This window comes from Haplochromis burtoni, unplaced genomic scaffold, assembly GCF_018398535.1.
Source record: "Haplochromis burtoni strain Fernald_Lab_line unplaced genomic scaffold, NCSU_Asbu1 Contig_25, whole genome shotgun sequence".
NCBI classification, from domain to species: domain Eukaryota; kingdom Metazoa; phylum Chordata; class Actinopteri; order Cichliformes; family Cichlidae; genus Haplochromis; species Haplochromis burtoni.
In genome coordinates this window covers 704,425-724,645 of record NW_024582386.1, presented here as the reverse complement: position 1 = coordinate 724,645, position 20,221 = coordinate 704,425, and the positions used below count along the sequence as shown (strand labels likewise).

The 20,221-nt window shown below is 39.7% G+C and overlaps 1 protein-coding gene across 7 annotated transcripts in view; it reads right to left on the bottom strand.

The window, feature by feature from the left end:
- csmd3b (CUB and Sushi multiple domains 3b) overlaps positions 1 to 20,221 on the bottom strand; it is a 395,380-nt gene that overhangs the window by 220,557 nt on the left and 154,602 nt on the right. For all 7 annotated transcript variants that reach the window (XM_014332163.2, XM_014332164.2, XM_014332166.2 and 4 more), the window contains exon 4: positions 7,038 to 7,235. In XM_014332163.2, the coding sequence (XP_014187649.1) occupies positions 7,038 to 7,235 (198 nt within the window). The remainder of the gene's footprint in view (positions 1 to 7,037; positions 7,236 to 20,221) is intronic.

Here is a 20,221-nt window from a genome sequence, read left to right as displayed (position 1 = left end):
ACGATGTCTTATCCGTGTTATTGGTTTTGAACATACCACAGCAAAATTAAATAAAGCTCGACCCACGACTGTTGACGCTTGGAAAATCTTCTCATCCAGAGTTATCTCCTGGAAGAGGCAATAATTGGTTTTAACTTTGTGTTTTTGTGTCTTTTCTTTGCTGTCCCTATGCCTTGTTTGCTAATGTTTGCTTTGCTACTGCAGTTTACAGTTGTGCTGTATATGTCTGTACCCCCCCCCCCCAAAACCCGTTTTAAATCAATAAAATGTTGATCACAGGCACGGTGGTTAGCACTGTGGCACGGTGGTTAGCACTGTGCACGGTGGTTAGCACTGTTGCCGCACAGCAAGAAGGTCCTGAGTTCAATTCCACCATCAGGCCGGGGTCTTTCTGTGTGGAGTTTGCATGTTCTCCCCGTGTTTGCGTGGGTTCTCTCCGGGTACTCCGGCTTCCTCCCACCATCCAAAGACATGCAGCTTGTGGGGATAGGTTAATTGATTAATCTAAATTGTCACTAGGTGTGAATGTGCGAGTGAATGCGAGTGTGAATGGTTGTCTGTCCCTATGTGTTAGCCCTGCGACAGACTGGCGACCTGTCCAGGGTGTACCCCGCCTTTCGCCCTATGACAGCTGGGATAGGCTCCAGGCCCCCCGCGACCCTGAAAAGGATAAGCGGAAGCGAATGGATGGATGGATGATGGATGGTAAAAGATTATCACTAAAAAAAAAAAAAAAAAAAATGTATATTTTATTTAAAACGTTGTCAGGGTTCCTGGGTTGTTGACCCAGTGTTTTCAGTTCTTACTTTGTCATGGTTTAGTTTTCACGTTTCCTGCTTTATTATGTTAGCATTATGCATTATGTTCTGTTCAGTTCAGCTGTGTTCTCACGTGTCTCTTATCATCATCATTAGCCAGTGTATTTAAACCCTCAGTTTCTCGCAGTTCACTGTCTTGTCATCGTCAATTGTGTGTGTGAGTTTTTCATTTCAGTTCACTTCAGCCCAGCCAGCCATTCAGCCCGTCCGTCCGCCCGTCTCATGTTATGTTCACCCTACATTTATAATAAACACCATCCACATCCTCAATCTGCCTGCGAGGCCTGTGTTTGGGTTCTCTTTCCACACCACAACGCCCTCACAAAAGTAAGTGGCCTTATACTTACTTTTATACTTATACTTACGTATTCGTGTACCCAATTAACCAATATCTAAATATTATATAGATAAAATAACTTAGTTTCATGCCTGTGCCTGGGTCCTTTAAAATGAGTGACAGAGTGCCCCTGCCTAAATGATGGTGTGTGATATTTTTAATTAGGACCCACGGCAAATATGAACTCAGTAGATAACTCCAGCAATAAATGACACAAACAGAGTGCTTTTGATTCAGGTCCCCTAAGGCTGCACATATATGGAAACATCTTTGAACTGTCAATTGTACCTCAGATATACTATTGCCTTAGTTCCTCAAACTGCCAAGAAAAGTGTGTCTATGTTGCCTTTTCCATGAACTTTCAACACAAAGTTTTATAAATGAGGGACAACAAGAGCCATTGGGACTCAGCAACATTGATTGGCAAAGTAAAATAATGAGCTGTCAGCAGCTAGGGATCTGCAGGTTCTACACAATTTACAGCAACAGTGTCCACTGTACATTTAAGGAGGGACAAAGAACACTGAGTAACATGGGAACTTCCGGTAATGGCGTTTACTGGGTAGACGTGTTTTAAGTCCGCTCCGCTACTCGGCTCAGCATTTACCTAACAAACCTACTTCTTTGAGATTTTGATTCCCAGTTTTGGATGTCTTTTGCCTTTGTCGATTACTGAAGATCCAAAGAATGTCAAAGTCAAAGGGCAAACAAGACCGAGACCGAGAAACCTCGACATCTGCGGCACCTGTAACTGCAGCCGAGATTAGCTTAATGCTCGAGGAGCATAGAGCTGCATTGCTAGCGACTTTAAGTCATTCCTTTGAGGACTTGTCCTCTAAGTTAGACAATGTGCATCACAGCACTCGACACCGAGAGACAGATAACATATGAAACTAAACCTGCATCTTAAACCCAGATAAACAGAAACATGGAACTCTAATAATAGAAATCATAATCATCACCATAAACATTACCATAACCCGACAAGAGAACAAGAACACAATCCCTGATGCAAACTTAAATCAAAACACAATAACCTCAAAATACTGGGTCCAACGGACCCAGAACCGTGACAGTTACTATACCTGTATTCACTTAATACTACACTGTCAACATGATTGCCAAACATCCGAAAAAGAATGTGTGTGGAAAAACCTTATTTATACTTGGCTCATCCTTAGCATAGCAAGGCTAGTCATTTACTGGATAAGCTACTAACTTAGCTGGACATTAGCATTCCAAGGCTAGCGATTAGCATGGGATGGCTAATTACATTATCTTAAAAAGTAACCGGTGTTCTTCATTAATATTATTATTATTATTAGTAGTATTATTATGGTTGTTGTTCTCTTGTCACATTAAAGCCAAATACAAAACTGCCACCAGGCGCCTTTGTGTTTCATGGATTACGGAGCATAATCATTCCATCAAATATACAATGTTTCAATGTAAATAAATTGAAACTTAAAAACTGAATCCTTCAATTTATTTATTTCTCCTCCCCAGAATATGCATTTTCTTTTCTTGACTCTTTGGCATATACCTTCTTAGATCACGGTGGTGCACATCATGTACACATCAAGCGATTATTTTCAGCCATTCTCTCCTACTAATTGAGGACTATGTCACATGTGGCCTGTAGGTGAATTCTGCCAGTTTTGGTACAATAAATTTAATGGGAAGTAAACTGGCCCCTGGAGCTTGGCTCTGATAACAGTGGCATGCTCATTGTGAGCTAATATGTGTCAAATGTGGATTGTCACAAAAACATAACATCACGAATAAACTATAAATAAGCATACAAAAATATGCACATCATTTATGTTTAAGATTTAATGAGTTGGCGAGAATGAGAATGGAGTCATAGAGTCAAGACAATCAATGTTATGAGGATAAGACTGCATCATAAATGACTGCGCCCAGACAAAATTGGAAGGAAAGGTATCCATTAAGTGAGTGTGTATAATAAAGACTTTCTATGCATCCATTTCACATAGCTAGCGTTGCTTGCACAATGTTTGGAGATGCTTATGCTTTACTGATGAATTATGTGGAAGAGGATCAGGTGAAACTATGGTGGATTTTGACAGTAAAGCCTAGATTGGCCAACCACGAGTCAACAATGCTCAGAGATTACAGCGATCAGGAGTCTACTGGCATCCCAATGTCACCCAGCTTGTCTTAGCTATAGGGATAACTAGGGGTCTGGTTGAGGGAATATGGGATTTACACTGATAGCAGGGAGGAGGTGGCCATGACCTCTCATGAACTAACAGCTGAAGACTTGAGTGTGTCTGTTTGTGCGTGAATTAACTTACTGCATTCAAGCCTGTACTTTATGTGCTGCTAGTCCCCATGCACAGAGGTCACTGAGTTTGTTGCTTTGATACCTATAACCTTTCACAGTATTATGCAGAATGTGTCACACTTCATCAGGCCTAATTGCATGTGGGAGAACAGTTTAAAAGCAAAAAACAACCCCCACAACCTTCATGGTGAGTAAGTTCCAGTTTCCTTGACCACAAACACGTCCCTATGTTCATGGGATTGCATATGTGCACACACGCCTGATTTATGCATGCAGTTTTGTGTATACAAGTGGCCACTATGTTACAGTCCATAAATCAGCTTAGTGAACAGAACACCTTCATGATAACAGTGGTTAGATTATTTACTTTCAGCAGGTAGAAGAGAGCACTTATAGACAAACTTCCCTTCAGACTTTCTCCAGGCTGTTCTCATCTCAATGTATGCTCAGGTATGTGTTTTCAGTTCTTACTTTGTCATGGTTTAGTTTTCACGTTTCCTGCTTTATTATGTTAGCATTATGCATTATGTTCTGTTCAGTTCAGCTGTGTTCTCACGTGTCTCTTATCATCATCATTAGCCAGTGTATTTAAACCCTCAGTTTCTCGCAGTTCACTGTCTTGTCATCGTCAATTGTGTGTGTGAGTTTTTCATTTCAGTTCACTTCAGCCCAGCCAGCCATTCAGCCCGTCCGTCCGCCCGTCTCATGTTATGTTCACCCTACATTTATAATAAACACCATCCACATCCTCAATCTGCCTGCGAGGCCTGTGTTTGGGTTCTCTTTCCACACCACAACGCCCTCACAAAAGTAAGTGGCCTTATACTTACTTTTATACTTATACTTACGTATTCGTGTACCCAATTAACCAATATCTAAATATTATATAGATAAAATAACTTAGTTTCATGCCTGTGCCTGGGTCCTTTAAAATGAGTGACAGAGTGCCCCTGCCTAAATGATGGTGTGTGATATTTTTAATTAGGACCCACGGCAAATATGAACTCAGTAGATAACTCCAGCAATAAATGACACAAACAGAGTGCTTTTGATTCAGGTCCCCTAAGGCTGCACATATATGGAAACATCTTTGAACTGTCAATTGTACCTCAGATATACTATTGCCTTAGTTCCTCAAACTGCCAAGAAAAGTGTGTCTATGTTGCCTTTTCCATGAACTTTCAACACAAAGTTTTATAAATGAGGGACAACAAGAGCCATTGGGACTCAGCAACATTGATTGGCAAAGTAAAATAATGAGCTGTCAGCAGCTAGGGATCTGCAGGTTCTACACAATTTACAGCAACAGTGTCCACTGTACATTTAAGGAGGGACAAAGAACACTGAGTAACATGGGAACTTCCGGTAATGGCGTTTACTGGGTAGACGTGTTTTAAGTCCGCTCCGCTACTCAGCTCAGCATTTACCTAACAAACCTACTTCTTTGAGATTTTGATTCCCAGTTTTGGATGTCTTTTGCCTTTGTCGATTACTGAAGATCCAAAGAATGTCAAAGTCAAAGGGCAAACAAGACCGAGACCGAGAAACCTCGACATCTGCGGCACCTGTAACTGCAGCCGAGATTAGCTTAATGCTTGAGGAGCATAGAGCTGCATTGCTAGCGGACTTTAAGTCATTCTTTGAGGACTTGTCCTTTGTATGATTTGCCCTCATACCATTTGTTCCACTACTTTCAAATAAGACACTGTGCATCTTCTATCTTGCTAGAGTTTCCAAGTCAGCCTCTCAAGCCTTGGTGGGAAGACTTATTCCAGTTGAAGCCTCACAGTAAGGCTCTAATATCACAAATATATACTTTAATTATGGCATCAAGCAATTACTCAACCAAGAAAATTGCTTCGAGTTGGGAACAGGAACTGGGTCTTCAGTTTGTTGAAGGTTACTGGGACAAAGTAATTGACAAAATTCATTCCTCAGCCTCATGTGCAAGACTCGCCCTTATTCAGTTTAAAACGGTATACAGATTACACTTCTCAAGATTTAGACTATCTAAAATATACCCCGGCATTCCTGACCTGTGCAACAGATGCAACACCTCCCCCTGTGATTTAACTCATATGTTTTTTGCCTGCCCATCACTTCAATTATACTGGACTTTTTACTTTGAAGTGCTCTCTCGTGTTTTGAGCGTTACTCTCAAACCATGCCCACTAGTTGCCATTTTTGGTGTTTTTGAAGATGCCACCCTAAACCTTAGTCGTAAGCAACTGGATATTATATATATATATTCACTTCACTGCTGGCACGACGCCGAATTTTGCTGTCTTGGAAAGCTCCTCACACTCCAGCCCGATCACGTTGGCTGGAAGATGTTATGTTCTCTTTAAAATGGAGAAAATAAATTTCAGACTCAGAGGAAATGTTAATAAGTTCTCACAGATGTGGCAGCCTTTTATCATTTACTTTAACTCATTGAAAACAGTTGTATCATGGGGTTCCCTTTTGTTCTGGTTTTGGGGGGGAGGGGGGGTTGTTTTGGTTTTTTGGGGTTTTTTGTTGTTGTTTTCTGTGTGTGGGTTGTTGTTTTTTGTTTTTCTTCCTTTTCCCTTTTTTTTCTTCTTTTTCTTTTTTCTGTTTTATTGTTATCATCCGAATTCTAATGGCATAATCTGTCTTGATATATATCTTTGTATCGGTTGGTACTTGCTGTATTGGGCCTGATATGTCAAATTACATGTGCAAAACTTTATAAATAAAAAAAGGGGGGGGGGGAAGAGCACTGAGTAACATAAAAACCTGGATCATGTTAGTGTGCCAGATGTAGCCAAACATGCTCTTCCTGGAATCCCTGGCAGGTTAACATAGATATTATTACCTCCCTATATGATATGATCAAGTTTAAAACAATCTGAGATGTTTAATTATAAATTGGACCTTAAAGGAAATATTCAAAATCTTTTTTGGACATGCATTGTGTCATTTCCTGAGTCAACCAAAGTCATCAAGAGGATTGCATTAAAAAAATCACACCTAAACTCCAAACTCAGGTTTTTCCAGTTGTTCACTTAATTTTTTATGTTTAAAGCAAACTGTGCATGTCTGCTATAAATTCACATAAATGCTGCAGTGTGGCATACAGCAATAATTAAAACATTTTAAAAACTTCTACTTCAGTAAACTTCCACACACTGATCTGACACACACACACGCACTATATGCACACTTTACACACTCTTGCCTGCGTCACTCTGTGCCTGCACACATGCATGCACACAAGCCTTGTTCTGCCCACATGCAGTCTGTCTGTTTTCCTGTTTCTTTCAGGGGACACTTAAACACAGTACACATAAATATATGAAGAGCTTTTTTCCCCATAAAATTCCACATAGAGGTCAACATTTCTGTTATCTTGAAGATTGCTTGAGTCTTTTTGAACATTTTCAGCATTTTTTTTTTCCATTTCATTTGACACATGTATAGTAGTAAGATCTTGAAAATAGAGGTCGATTTTGAATTTATTTTCAAATTGGACAAAAACTCTTCACATCTAGTCATGCACACACATAAACACGCGCCTGCACACGCACAACACAAAAACACGTGGAGTCCGTACCTCGACAAATGGGAGCGGGAAAGTCCCAGACGGCGGCATTTCCGGCATTGGTGATGCATGTGAGTGTCGCATGACCATCTAAGACATAACCAGGGACACAGCTGTACCGCACACTGTCTCCCACTGCAAATCTTCCTCCACCACTTAGCACCGCTTTGGGTGGGACACCAGGGTTTCCACAAGATGAACTGTGCAGTTCTGCAAAAGATGACAGAAAAGGAGAAAGATGGAGGCTTTTATCAGTTTTGTTTTGGGATTAATTTGATTAAAATATTGAAATATACATTTTTCTATCTCAGCCATCACTCAGATAATATGCTCAGCCCCTTTTTTATAGTAATGCATGTAATTCAGTCTGTCAGATCACACACACATCTAACTAAACAGACGATCAATTTCAATCAGTCCGGGTGAACCTTTCAGTTATGCTTACCCCCATAATCCAAACAGTTTTTTTCTGCTTCTAGTTCCCGTATATTACACACACACACACACGGTCTCACCAATGCTCATTTTATTTTATGTTGTGCTCTGAGGGCTTTCAAAACACAGGTGACCCACAGCTCAATACTGTGACTGAATCAGAGCTGCTGCTGCTCTGCTAATGTGCAGCTCACACTGTGTCTTCTGTGTAGACATGGTGTTACAGCCCGGTCCCATTGCGTCTGTCATTAAAAACAGTTCTGGGGTCAGAAAAGCAAGACACTTGCATTGTGGTGATGCAGTTTAAATACCTCCATTACAGCCTATTCCAGAATATTGCTCCAAGCGCAGACATAGCTGGGAGCCTACTGGTCTTTACAAATACATACTGCCGAGCACGATGGCTGTAAATGGGCAGTTGGATTGCCTTTGCAATCAAAGAAGAGAAAATTCAGCCTCGGAGAAAGGGCGGAAATGCTAAAGTTTCTTTTCAATCCCCCCTCTTCCCGCTAGATTAATTTGCAGTTCTGTGCCAAAGACGTATGCACAATTGTAGGCTTATAAACATCCGCCAACACAGACGCACAAACAAGCGCGAGAGGGAGTGAGAGAGCGAGACAGGGGGAGAAGGGGTATTACAAGCCATAAAACAGGAAGTAGATGGGCGCACAGGGAGCAACTATGGTCTTATTGTTTGAACTTGATTGATACAACTATGAAACAGTTCAGACAGATGCGGGGTTAGGGAGGGGGAGCAGGAACTAGACAGATAGGGGTGAGAGGGAACTGTGGATTGGTGAGGGTGGTGGGGCAGAGAGGGAAAGGAGCAGGATGCCCAGAAGATAGATAGAACTATGAAACTACTAAGACACGGAGAGCAAAAAAGGTAAGAAAGGAAAATGTTAAAGGAAGAGAGAAAAGATTAGAAAAACAGAAATCAACAGCAGTGGTGAGGAAGACTATGCTCCCAAATGAGAGGTGGCGGTATAGCAACACATATTCTTTAAATGTCACGAGAAACTCTGGAAATCTTTCACTTTACTCGTCGAACTGCAAAAATACCCAAAATAAGTTTGTAAAAAGCTCTAGTACAGCAGCAGGGAGCTCTCTGTCATACTAACTGCAATAATTTGTAATTACTATTCACAAAGCAGGTAGAGGAGATTTAACGTCAGTAAATGAACGGATGATATGACTCTTGAATTGGCCGGCTGATAGATTCATTTATAAAATGACTTTACTGTCATACCTTTTCAATTACATCCCATTCCTTCCCCTTTAGCCACAGTGCGGGTGATTATGTGGACATTTATATTTGGAATTTTTATGTGGCCACAATCAACCTGTCTTTTCATTTTCCTTTAAAATAAACCTGTCAGCTTTCTTTTTGTTATTATCATATCTCTTAAATGCGTATATGCATGTGTACATGTCATTAAGTCTGCCTGCCAGCTCCCTGACACACACACCTCTAATTGCCATTCTCCTTATCTCCACACACACAGTGACAGGGAAACACACACTGACAAGACACACTTGGACATTAGCGCACATGCGCACACACACACACACAACCATGGTCATCCATCACTGTGGCGAACCCCTGTGCTGTACTGTGATTGGATGTCAGGTTGGCCTAGTGTTGCGACCCGTTGGCCTATCGATTTTACCAGTCAGCATGGCCCCACTTGGTGTCAGGATGTTTGTTGTTGTTGAGCATCCTATCAGGCACACATTTACTCTCATCCAAACACACACACAAACATTAACATTGGTGGTCCAGAGTGCAATCCAGGGCACACGCTAACAAACAGTTTCCCATTTTAGCTACTTGGAGCTTGACTGGTATCTCCATCACTTTTTCCATTTATCTATCTTTTTGCACTGTTTCCCCCTTTGTCATTTTCACTATTATTATTTTCTGTCCAGCTTCTTTACTCCATCTGTTTCTGCTGTCTTGTTAGGCTTTCATTCCCACTTCTGTTGTTTTTACCCCTCTCCTTCTCTGCACCTCCATCCATCGATTCCCCCCTTCTCTTCCCTTACTACCTTATCCTCAACAAAAAACCTTTAACAACACCTCCCTCCTTTCTATTTCTCCCTTGTTTTATCCATACTAATATATCAACCCTTATGTCCATCTCCCTGTTCCTCCTTTCATTCTTTCCTACCTAGTTTATTGTGAACATCACACACTTTCATTACACTAGTTTATTCAGTAGCCAGCAGCTATGCCACGCTCTTCACAGTGGTTTATTGCTGCCTGCCCTCTCTTATTTATTCTCTCATACCCACACTTCTTCTTCCTCTCATTTCTCTCTCTTTAGCTATCTCTGCTTCTCTTTCGCTATCTCAGTCTCTCCCCAGTTTACCATAACCATGATTTCAGTCTCAGTTGCTTCATTACAAGCTGCTGCTTTTATGGGCCATCTGTAGAACTATCTGCATTTGTCACACATACACACACACACACACACGCAGACGCACAGCACACACACATACACACACATACACACACACACACACACACACACACTCAAAGGCCTGCATGTAAAGGACTATACAGTTTCTCTCTTTCTACCACACATACACATTCTCACACATGTAACCATTTACCTGGCTTTTATTTCTCCCTAGATAAGCAATTACAGCCGAGTCCAAGTACAGAGAGCACAAGAAAGAGGGGAAGAGGTGGGGAGGAAAGAACTGAGCAGAGGGTAAAAAGCACGAGAGAATGCTGCCATGCTTTTAGACTTTTTAGTGAGACAAATGGCACTGCAGACTGGAAGACTGGCGAGGGGGAGTGAAGGACAGTGAAGTGGGCGAGGGGGACAGAGAGCAAGACAGGAAAACAGAGGCACAGAGACGGGGAGATGATTCATGGAGTTCAGAGGTTTTACACCTCAGTCAGCAGTAATTTTTTTACAAGATGAACTGAGTTTCAGACCTGAACAGAGTACAGTAGAAGGTAAAATGCTTGAATGCAAAACATAGAATATGTGGTAAGAAATCATATACATGGATTAAAGGGCAAAAAATAAAAAATAAACCAAAAATGTGATTTTGAAGTTACTTTTTAAGATGTATAACACAAAAAGATTTTGTTTTTAGAGAGTTCTGTAACAATCAGGTGTCTCTTCTGGGGCACTTAGATTTACCGCCTGTCAACTTCCGAGTCAGTTGCCTGTCAGCTTGATTCATTTATCACTGTGACCAACTCTTTTTATAGACTTGTGAAGGACTTGTATCATAAAACACTTTTTGTCTAATAAGTTAACACCACTTTACAGCCTTAGTTGTACATCATAAACCATACTGTATGATACAGTGTGCCTCTCCTGACAGTGTAATCATGCTGCCACTTTACACAACAAACATATTTTATCTGTTTAATCTGTTTCTCTAATCCAAGCAGAGGCACTATTAAGCAATCATGAATAAATAAAAAAAACACAAGAAAATAGTTTTATATAACAGGCCCAGAATATACATGTTGTTACTACTTTTAAAGATCAGCGTGAATGTTTTGCACATTTATTTTCCAAACCTTTATTTTGCACAAGGTGACGTTCTGAATACATCCTTTTCTTCATGTCAAATTTTCTGTAACGCCCACGTGAGGCGTACATTAGCATTCTGATACAGCTTGGCAAAATGTGATTGGCAGTTTCCTGTCTGCAGCAATAGGTTGCCATTACCAAATAAATGAGATGGGTTTAGAATTGCTGGAGTTAAATGTCATTTCAGATTAGATGTAAACCAGTTGGGGGAAAAAAGATTTCAAGATAATGTCACGGTTTGCCGGGGCAAGCCGTGTGGAATATTTAGGACCAGGACGCGGCAGCTCTGGTGCAGGTGAGTATTTATTAACGAAGGGAAAAACAAACAACAAAGGCACTGGGAACATGAAACTGGAACCTAAACTGGGTAAAACTAACAAAACAAACCACAAACGAAGATGCAGGGAGGTCCGGGGAAATACACATGGAGAGATGCAGGGAGACCGAGGGGAAACAACACAGACGAACCAGCAACTACTAGGACAGAAGACACAACTTAAATACACTCAGAGAACACAGGGAGATTACACACAGGTGGGGAACACAGCTGGGAGTGATTAACGTGACGGGAGGCAAACTGAAAACACTCACATAAGACGCAGACCTTCACAATAAAACAGGAACTACGCATGAAAGGACACAAACTGAGAAACACGGACTAGATACAGGAACACACGGGCAGAACAGAGTACACAAACGCTGGGTCAAAAGGACCCAGGATCATGACAGATAACCCTTCTGTGAAACTGCCCTTGCTACTGAAGGAAGGGGATTTGAAAATAAAATAAAAAAAAATAAAAAAAATTTGTAATATTGTACTACACTTGTTATCCATTCAATTTTAGATTATTTTATAATCTACAATAGCATGCAAAGATCATGAGTCATCCCTCGCTTTTGTATATTTGATTCACATAATCATTGTCAGTATGTACAGAGGAGGCCAGTAGAGAGGTACATCAGTGATACGGTCATCTGTAAAACACAGCGGAGGCTCTGTCAAGGTTTGGTGCTGTATTTCAGTATATTGTGTTGGGGATTTTGTCAAAATTATGGAATTATGAACACAGAAACGTACAGCTAGATTTTAATACCATGTAATACTATCTGAAAAGCATCTAATTGGCAACAGCTTCATTTTTCAACATTTATCCCAAACACAGTGCCAATGCAATAAAAGTGTACCTGGACACAAATTTTAAAAAAGCGCACAATGGAAAACTCTCAATGGACTGACCTCGACAGAGCTTGAACCTCAACGTTACTGAAGCAGAGCAGGATCATCTTGACAGAGAATGGAACAAGAGGCTGCCAACATCCAAAACATCCTTTTAGAGCTTTGCATGTTCTCCAAGAAGCCTGGAGAACTATTCCTAAAGGTTGCTCAAACAGATTGCAAGAAACCTTGCTTAACAGAGATCAGGCTGTGTACACACTATGTTTTCATAAATTGCTGCACTTTATATAGAAATGACGGGTTGCTCAAGACTTTTGACAGCACTCCATGTACATCTGTCTGGGTTAATTAAACGATTATAATCTTAATTCTAAAATAAAATGCTGCTTGTGGTAGCATGCATCAGAGTCGCAAGCAGGTATGTGATTGAAATTGTTAATGTGTCCTTGATTGTACAAACAAAAACTTTAAGGGGTTATGTGGTAGTTTTGGAAATAATCCAATGTTGTGGTTGAAAAATGTCAGACGTGTTTTTGCCCATTTTGTTCAAAAATAATACATCCATATATTTATAATATTGACAGTGGAACCTTTCCCACCAAACAATCCCTGTATTGTTAGAAAGTTGCTGCAGAGCTGTCAAGTAACTGTCATACTAGGATTCGAGTTATTTTCTGAAATTCTAACTATGACAGCTTAACAATCACGAATGGGATAATGTGAAATTATTCTACATGGCTTTGTGCTTTTTAATATGAAAAGATTAATGCCAAGATGAGATATCCACCATTTGAAAAATGTGACACCTTTCTCTATAAAAGCATTAAAAGAATGAAAAAAAAAAGCAGTTAAAAGAATCGTGCTGAGCAGAAGCTGAGCAAATACAAAGAGTGATGGGATGAATGGTAAAAGTTTTCTCCTTGATGTGGTTATACACCAAGAAGAAAGCTTTTCTGTTTATGTGACTATATGTATATGTAGGTATCAACTACATTTATTTCTATACAGTGTATATGTGTGTGTTAAAGCAGTTAAAGAAGAACATTGGAGCTGCTATGTAGCTCCTTGTAATAAAATCTTACAGCGTGTGATAAACAAAAGGAGCTAAAGTGAAGTTCACAGCTGGGCACTGCTTTAAAAGAGTAGTTAAGGTAACCCCCTCACCTCCACCCCCCACCACACACACTTCTATATAACGTTTGTGATGGCGAAGAGAAGAGAGTTGACATGATATATGATAATGGAAATGGAACAACAAGTACCAGCAGTTCTGGCCTCTTCCAGCTATTACCAGCCACAGTCCAAAGTGAGGAACAGCAGGGGGTAGGACTAAGATCTTTTCCAGACAAATTCCCTTTTCAGCCTCAAACTGACTCTCGGTGGCGAACCGCTAGCAACAAAACGAGCCATTCATTTTCACATTCATTGATAAATGGTAAATGGTAAATGGCCTGTATTTATATGTATTTCACTTCCTGGTCAAAATGACAAGCTGTGAGACTAGATTGTCTGAACCCTCTCAGGTCCAACTCATCATTGGTGATAACCCTAATCCTAAATTACCGTATGTCCTAAAAATATGTAATTTTTATCTTTGTTTAAAACTGTTCTCCACAGTCTTGGCAATAAGGTGACAAAGAAAGCAATCTGACTGTGTCAAAATAAATAGGCTTGGGGTTGATGATGACCTAGACCTTAATAAAAACATACATTTTACATTCAGAGAAGTATGTGTGGTGGTAAGAGATGCCATCTACAGATACAGCCATTTAAAATTGACCAGCAAGTCTATGGCAGTTTTTTTAAAAAAAAATTATTTATTATCATTATTGTTTACTTTTAATCACATATTCGCTTATATTTTGGTAATTTAATAAAAAATCAATGAAATATTATAATAATAAATAATTATATATATTATAAATAATATAATATATATATATATATTATAATATAATATATATATATATTTTAAACCTCTCAGTAATAGGAACTGGAGTCTAGCTCTGCAGTGTTTGTGTAAGGGTAATGGCCATTTTCACCTTTATCCTGCAGCAATCATCCACTTGAGTTGTGATTACATGACCACTTAATATTGAAAGTGTCATAAGTACTCCGCAGCTCTGCATTTGGTGAAACTGACAACCTGATGATGTTGGCACTATTTGTCTGTTCTAATCATGTTGCAAAAGTACATTGGTAGCTTAATTGCCTCCTAAGGGACTAAGACAGAGCCATGTTTGGAAAGCAATCCAGCAAAATTGAAAATACAACTGAGAAAGAGCTAGAAAGATTTTCTTTAATGTTTTGTATGGGTAGGCCATTAGACTTTACACCAGAGACCTTCATTTGTGGTTTCTCTCTAACATGAGCAGTTCAGTACCCGACATAGAGTTTTCTGAGCCAGAACTGGCATTTTGGCTGTTTGAATGTGCACTGATATCAAACGCCAGCCTGGCATGCAAATACTTATAAAATAGAGAGAGTAAATAGAGAGCAAATTTGGTTTATATCGCCATTGGATCTGCGAATCAGCCATTCTGTTAGGTAGTCCCGGCTTTTGCCTTCAGAACTTTCCTAATTCTTCATGGCTTAAATTCAACAAGATGATGACACCTTGATTTTCGTCCATACATGACAGGGTAGCACAAACCTGCTCCAGATTTGTCAGCTGCACATCCATGATGCATATGTCCTGTTCCATTGTATCCCAAAAGTGCTCTACTGGATCTACTCTGAGCTTTGTTCTGCTGGAGGTTTCTTTTTTATGTTAAGAGAGTTTTTCCTTCCCACTGTTCCCAAGTGCTTGCTCATAGGGGGTCATCTTATTATTATAGGATCCTTACCTTACAATATAAGGCACCTTGAGGCGACTATTACTTGCGCTGTATAAATCAAACAAAATTGAATTTAATTGAAACTGATGTGCTGTGTATTCACAGCTACACTTCTGCCCACCTTGGCGCTAACAAATGGATGAGTTATTCTGGCCTTCCTATCAGCTCCAAGCAGCCTGGCCATTCTCCTATGACCCTTAGCATCAAATAGGCATTTTCATTTCATTTTTTTCCTTTCACTTACTGAGTAAGCACTGCTTACTGAATATTTTTCAGACCATTCTCTATAAATCCTAGCGATGAAAAATCCCTGTAGATCAACAGCTCCTGAAGACCAAGCTGTCTGTCACCAACAACAACATTTAAATTCACTTGAATCACCTTTCTTCTCCAAGTATGTTTGTTTTGAACTTCAGCAGGTGATCTCACGAAGCCTACATGCCTAAAAGCACTAAGCTGCTGCCATATGGTTGACTGATTAGCTGTTTGCTATATAGAACAGTTGAACAGATGCACTTAATGAAACAGAGGGCAAGTATATAAGCCAAGCATGAAATAAAAAAGGCTACATTTCAGTAGATGCCCTACATACTCTTTCATTGTACTCTAACAATTAAAACAGACACAATACACAGGATAATTAGTTGTTCTAATATTGTTAGTAACTAACATGGTTGATATAATGTCAGAGTAAGAGTAAGCAAAAATATGTGTTAACAAATCATTTAATGTCTTCTGTAATGTCACTGTTGCATATAATAGAGAAGACTAGGGCACTAGCAAGCTTTAAGGCAGGTCATGTGTGTTAAAAGATGAACTGCTTGGTTTTAACTGGGTGATGAGATGGCCACAATGGTCTTCCAAACTATGAGTTACAACGCTAAAACAAGGAAGACAGCACTTAAGTTACACATCAGATCTTGAAGATTCAAGTTGAAAAGCTTTACTGACATACATTGTGTAATTTGAGTGTACAGTATAAGGAAAAACACACACACACACACACACACACACACACACACACACAATTTGTGCTAAGGGCTTTCTTGCACCAGCGCTGTCAACACTAAGCTTCATTTCACAAATTGTATAGAACAGATGACAAGAGTGCAAAGTGCATGCTGCCTGGGGATACACATGCTACCTCTTTTCTTTTCTATGTGTTTTTAATGTAACCTTTTTTTGATCCTATTTGTACAGCCTAATAATGGTCTAAAATATACAATCCAAGGCTGTTGCGCTTTAATAATTTCAGCTAGTACTCAAACCCCATCACATTACATAATTCTTATCTAATACATAACACTAACGGCTTAGGCAGTGAAGAAAATGAATGGCTCTACGAACTGAATTGACAAAATATAGGGCTTAGGATTCAGGATAGTCATCTTTCAATTGAAAGCGTCCTACAAATAATGACTTCATAAATGTACTAGGCCTGCTGCTATCTCAAATATTACCTTAATAGATAATAGTAAGATCTTTTTAAAAAGCTAAGATTTTCTTTTCATTTTAAATTTACTTTTGGGTTGTGTGAGTGCACTTCACAACAAATGTGTAAAATAGCCCAAGTTTGATTACTTCTGAAAACATTTATCGTGGGGCAAAGTGGTAGCAGAACGTGTGTGTGTGTGTGTGTGTGCGTGTGCGCATGTCAGAGGGAGACAGATAGACTGTGAGGCAGAGTTAAAGCGGGAAAAATGGAGAGCTCTCAGATAAACTAACAGTTGTTCAAAGCTTTAGCTCATCTGGCAGCTGTGAAGATCAGTTAATACACACAACTGTGTTGCTAATGATTGTAACTTCTAGTGTAGATCAGACATTATGGACTCAGAGCAACAGACCACTAATGTCTCTCTGGGTTTATTACACCCCAGAACACAAACAATCAAGCACACACCCCACTCTCCCTAAAGGTAAAAGCTGCTGTGAGGGTTGCGATAGTGGTGCCTTGATGTTCAGGCTGAACAATAATTATCTGTGTTCATTGAGATCATGAAGTAGCTTCCAGCAGCCAGTGTCAGTGTATACTGTCTGACCATAAATGTTGCATATGCTGGCCTGCATAAATGCTGTTCTGATACAGAATTTACCATAACCTGATTATTTGGCAATTAAAATATCACAGTAATGATGATATATTACTGGAGTGGATGGCGGTGTGAAAACTTTGGGTTCTCCAGTAGTTAGGCTTAAATTAATGCCTCCTTCTTCGTCTACTTTTTACGATACTGCTCAGTAAATATCACATATATATCACTAAAGGGGCCGCTGTAGATGCAATTATTGGACATAATATTTAATCAACACTACTAAGAAGAACCCGCATTCATAATAAGCAGATATAGTGAGTAGCCTGGTTTTCCTTTGAAATATATTGCAGCTGACTACAAATTTCCATATGCCAGAATTAGACCCATACAAGGGAGGATGCAATTTAATGTGGCAGGGTAAAACAAGTTATTCATTTTGAGGGTAGACAATAACCCTGTCCAACACAATTACCTCATTTTTGTGGATGGAGTATCCATCTAAAAATGTTAGTTGAAAAGATGTGCTTAGGTTTTTTTCCAGGCTTGCAATTTCCCTGTATGTAATTGAATGAGCAGATAATGACAGCAGTCTGACTGCTCACAAAGAAACATGGGGATGTCAATTATAAGCTCTTTACCTCCACTTCACCGGTGTGTGTGTGTGTGTGGTCGTTCACGTGCACTCTAGCGTGAGTGTTTGTGTGTGGGCCTCTTGCGTGCATGTCACCGCACGTGCATATACAAGGATTGGTGTGTGTATTTTGAGTCCATGTGGGTGTAACTCCTTGATGCTGTGATCAATGTTTCTCTGAGGTTTGGTTCAATAAACCATTAGATATCTCCCTAAAGACATCCTGCCAACAGAACTTCATTAGACTGACACACATACATATAAAGAAAAAAGAAAACATGCCACACACACCTGTTACCTCAAAATGTATCCTGTTTTAACAGGCTGTGGGCGTCGGAAATGAACATAATCAAGTTCTAGTTTGTTTGCGGTTGCTTCTTTTTTTTCTTTTTTCTTTTACTAAAGCAGTACTCTGCAGCATCAGCTATCATTTGATCTGACCTGAAAGGGCCGACTCTGACTGGAACAAATATGCTCGAGCAGACTTGATCAAACAAAATAGTAAACCGTCCAGTGACACAGGCAACACAAGAAACGGACACGTTTTCTTTTATTGAAGTGACTTACTGTAGATGACGGTGATACATTGCTAAAGGAACACACTGTGTGTTATGAGGATTTCTTTGATATGCTTTTTGCTGAGAAGTATAGCTGGTGGATTATCTTCGTGTCCAGCACAGTGATTATTTACTTCACTGCAGTTAAAAGAAATATGTTACACAGACTGAACTGCATCAAGTACCACACAAAATAGCAAACACAGAGAAGCAAAAGTAATAACAATTTTCTCAGTGCATGAAGAAAAGCTTGTGTGTATTACTAAAAATCAGTAAACCATTAAGCTCCGTCTTAGCCTTAGCTCTTATGTCAGAGTCCTGCACTGATTTTAGTAAGAGTACTGATCAGCTTTCTACTTCCTGTAGTTTTCTTCTCTGTTTCACACATTCATCTTTCACTTCTACCTCTGTCCCTTTCTTCCTCTCTTATCTCTTCTCACAGCCACCCTTCTTCTTACTATTAATTAAAAGTCTGTATCTGTGTGTGTGTGTGTGTGTGTGTGTGTGTGTGTGTGTGTGTGTGTGTGTGTGAGAGAGAGAGAAGAGAGAGAGTTTGCTTGTGTGCAAACATCAGGCTTCAGTATTAATTAAAGGTGTGAATGCTAATTGGTCAGATCAATAACGGGTCGTTAGGCCTCGGGGGCTGCGAGCCAATAGGAAATCATTATGTGTCTGACATCACTGTCACTCTGCTAAACTTGCACTGCACAGTGACACCATGCATACGCAGACATGTACGTCTGCACTTGCACACAGAGATTTGCACTTGCACTGCTGTCATCTGGAAAGATAGGTTTACTTCAAACACTGTGACAGAGAGAAAAGAGCGAGAGTAAAGAAACAGAAGCTGTTATCTGAACAGAAGAAGCAAATTGGCACAAAATGTAAGCAAAGAAAGAAATTGCAGCATGTACCCAAAACAAAATCAATATCTATTAAGGAAAACAAGAGATAGCGTGAGAGAGAAGATTTTCAGAAACAAAATAGATGCAAAGCCAACATTGGGAGGAACTACATAGAGCGGATCATCTCAGAAGGCCTTTTTGTACTGATCAATACCACAGCAGCCTTTGTCTCTATGGCATTTATGACACTACTACTGCTTTCTCTTTCTTTGCAAATCTCAATATGCATCTTTCAGTATTATTTTATCTACTACAGCCTTTTATGTGCCTTATATACATATGAATACATTTTGTTGATATTTTTTAAAAAAAAAAACAAGAAAAGAGACGAGGATAGTATTTGATGAACTGTACAGGACTGGTGGCTTCTCTGATGGGATAAAGATAGCAGACAGTCAGCTCAATTTGCCATTTCAAACCAGCTTGCCTAGTACACTGACAGCTTCATGCCCCAAGTAACATCCACTGTCACATTTCCACAATATAAGCTTGTTTTTATATTAAACTGTCCTCTTCAACACCTTCTACCTCTACTCTTTATACAGCTTCACAGGCTGAAGCTGAGACAGAGCCTTATATTTAACAGTGTAAGCACTACTTCATGCTATACAATAAATGACTTTTTGCCACTGGATTTATCAACTGGTATTCTTGCTCTGAAATCTGATTTAAATTTCAGATCCTCAGAAATCATCTGGTTAACAATATTTCTGGTGGCTGTGCTACTAGATGAAAATGCGATACAGTGAAGTTTGCTGTCTCCAGGGGTCACTAACCATGTTGTCACTTGTCACTGAGACAGTATATATTTAATTCTGTCAGACAAACCTTTCACTTGTCCACAAACAAAAAAGCAATATGCGAGAAGACAGCAAATTAGAGGTATGCAGGGGTAATGCTGTTAAATGGTATAGCAAACACAAACTGTTGCCTGCAGAGGCAAATATTACCAATTTTATGTGTACGTGCTGATCAAATCTGTATGTGCGTTTCTGCTCAGTTGAGACAGGCTAGCTAACTATCTTTTGTGTGATATCTAGTAGATGTGCTTACTAAAGTAT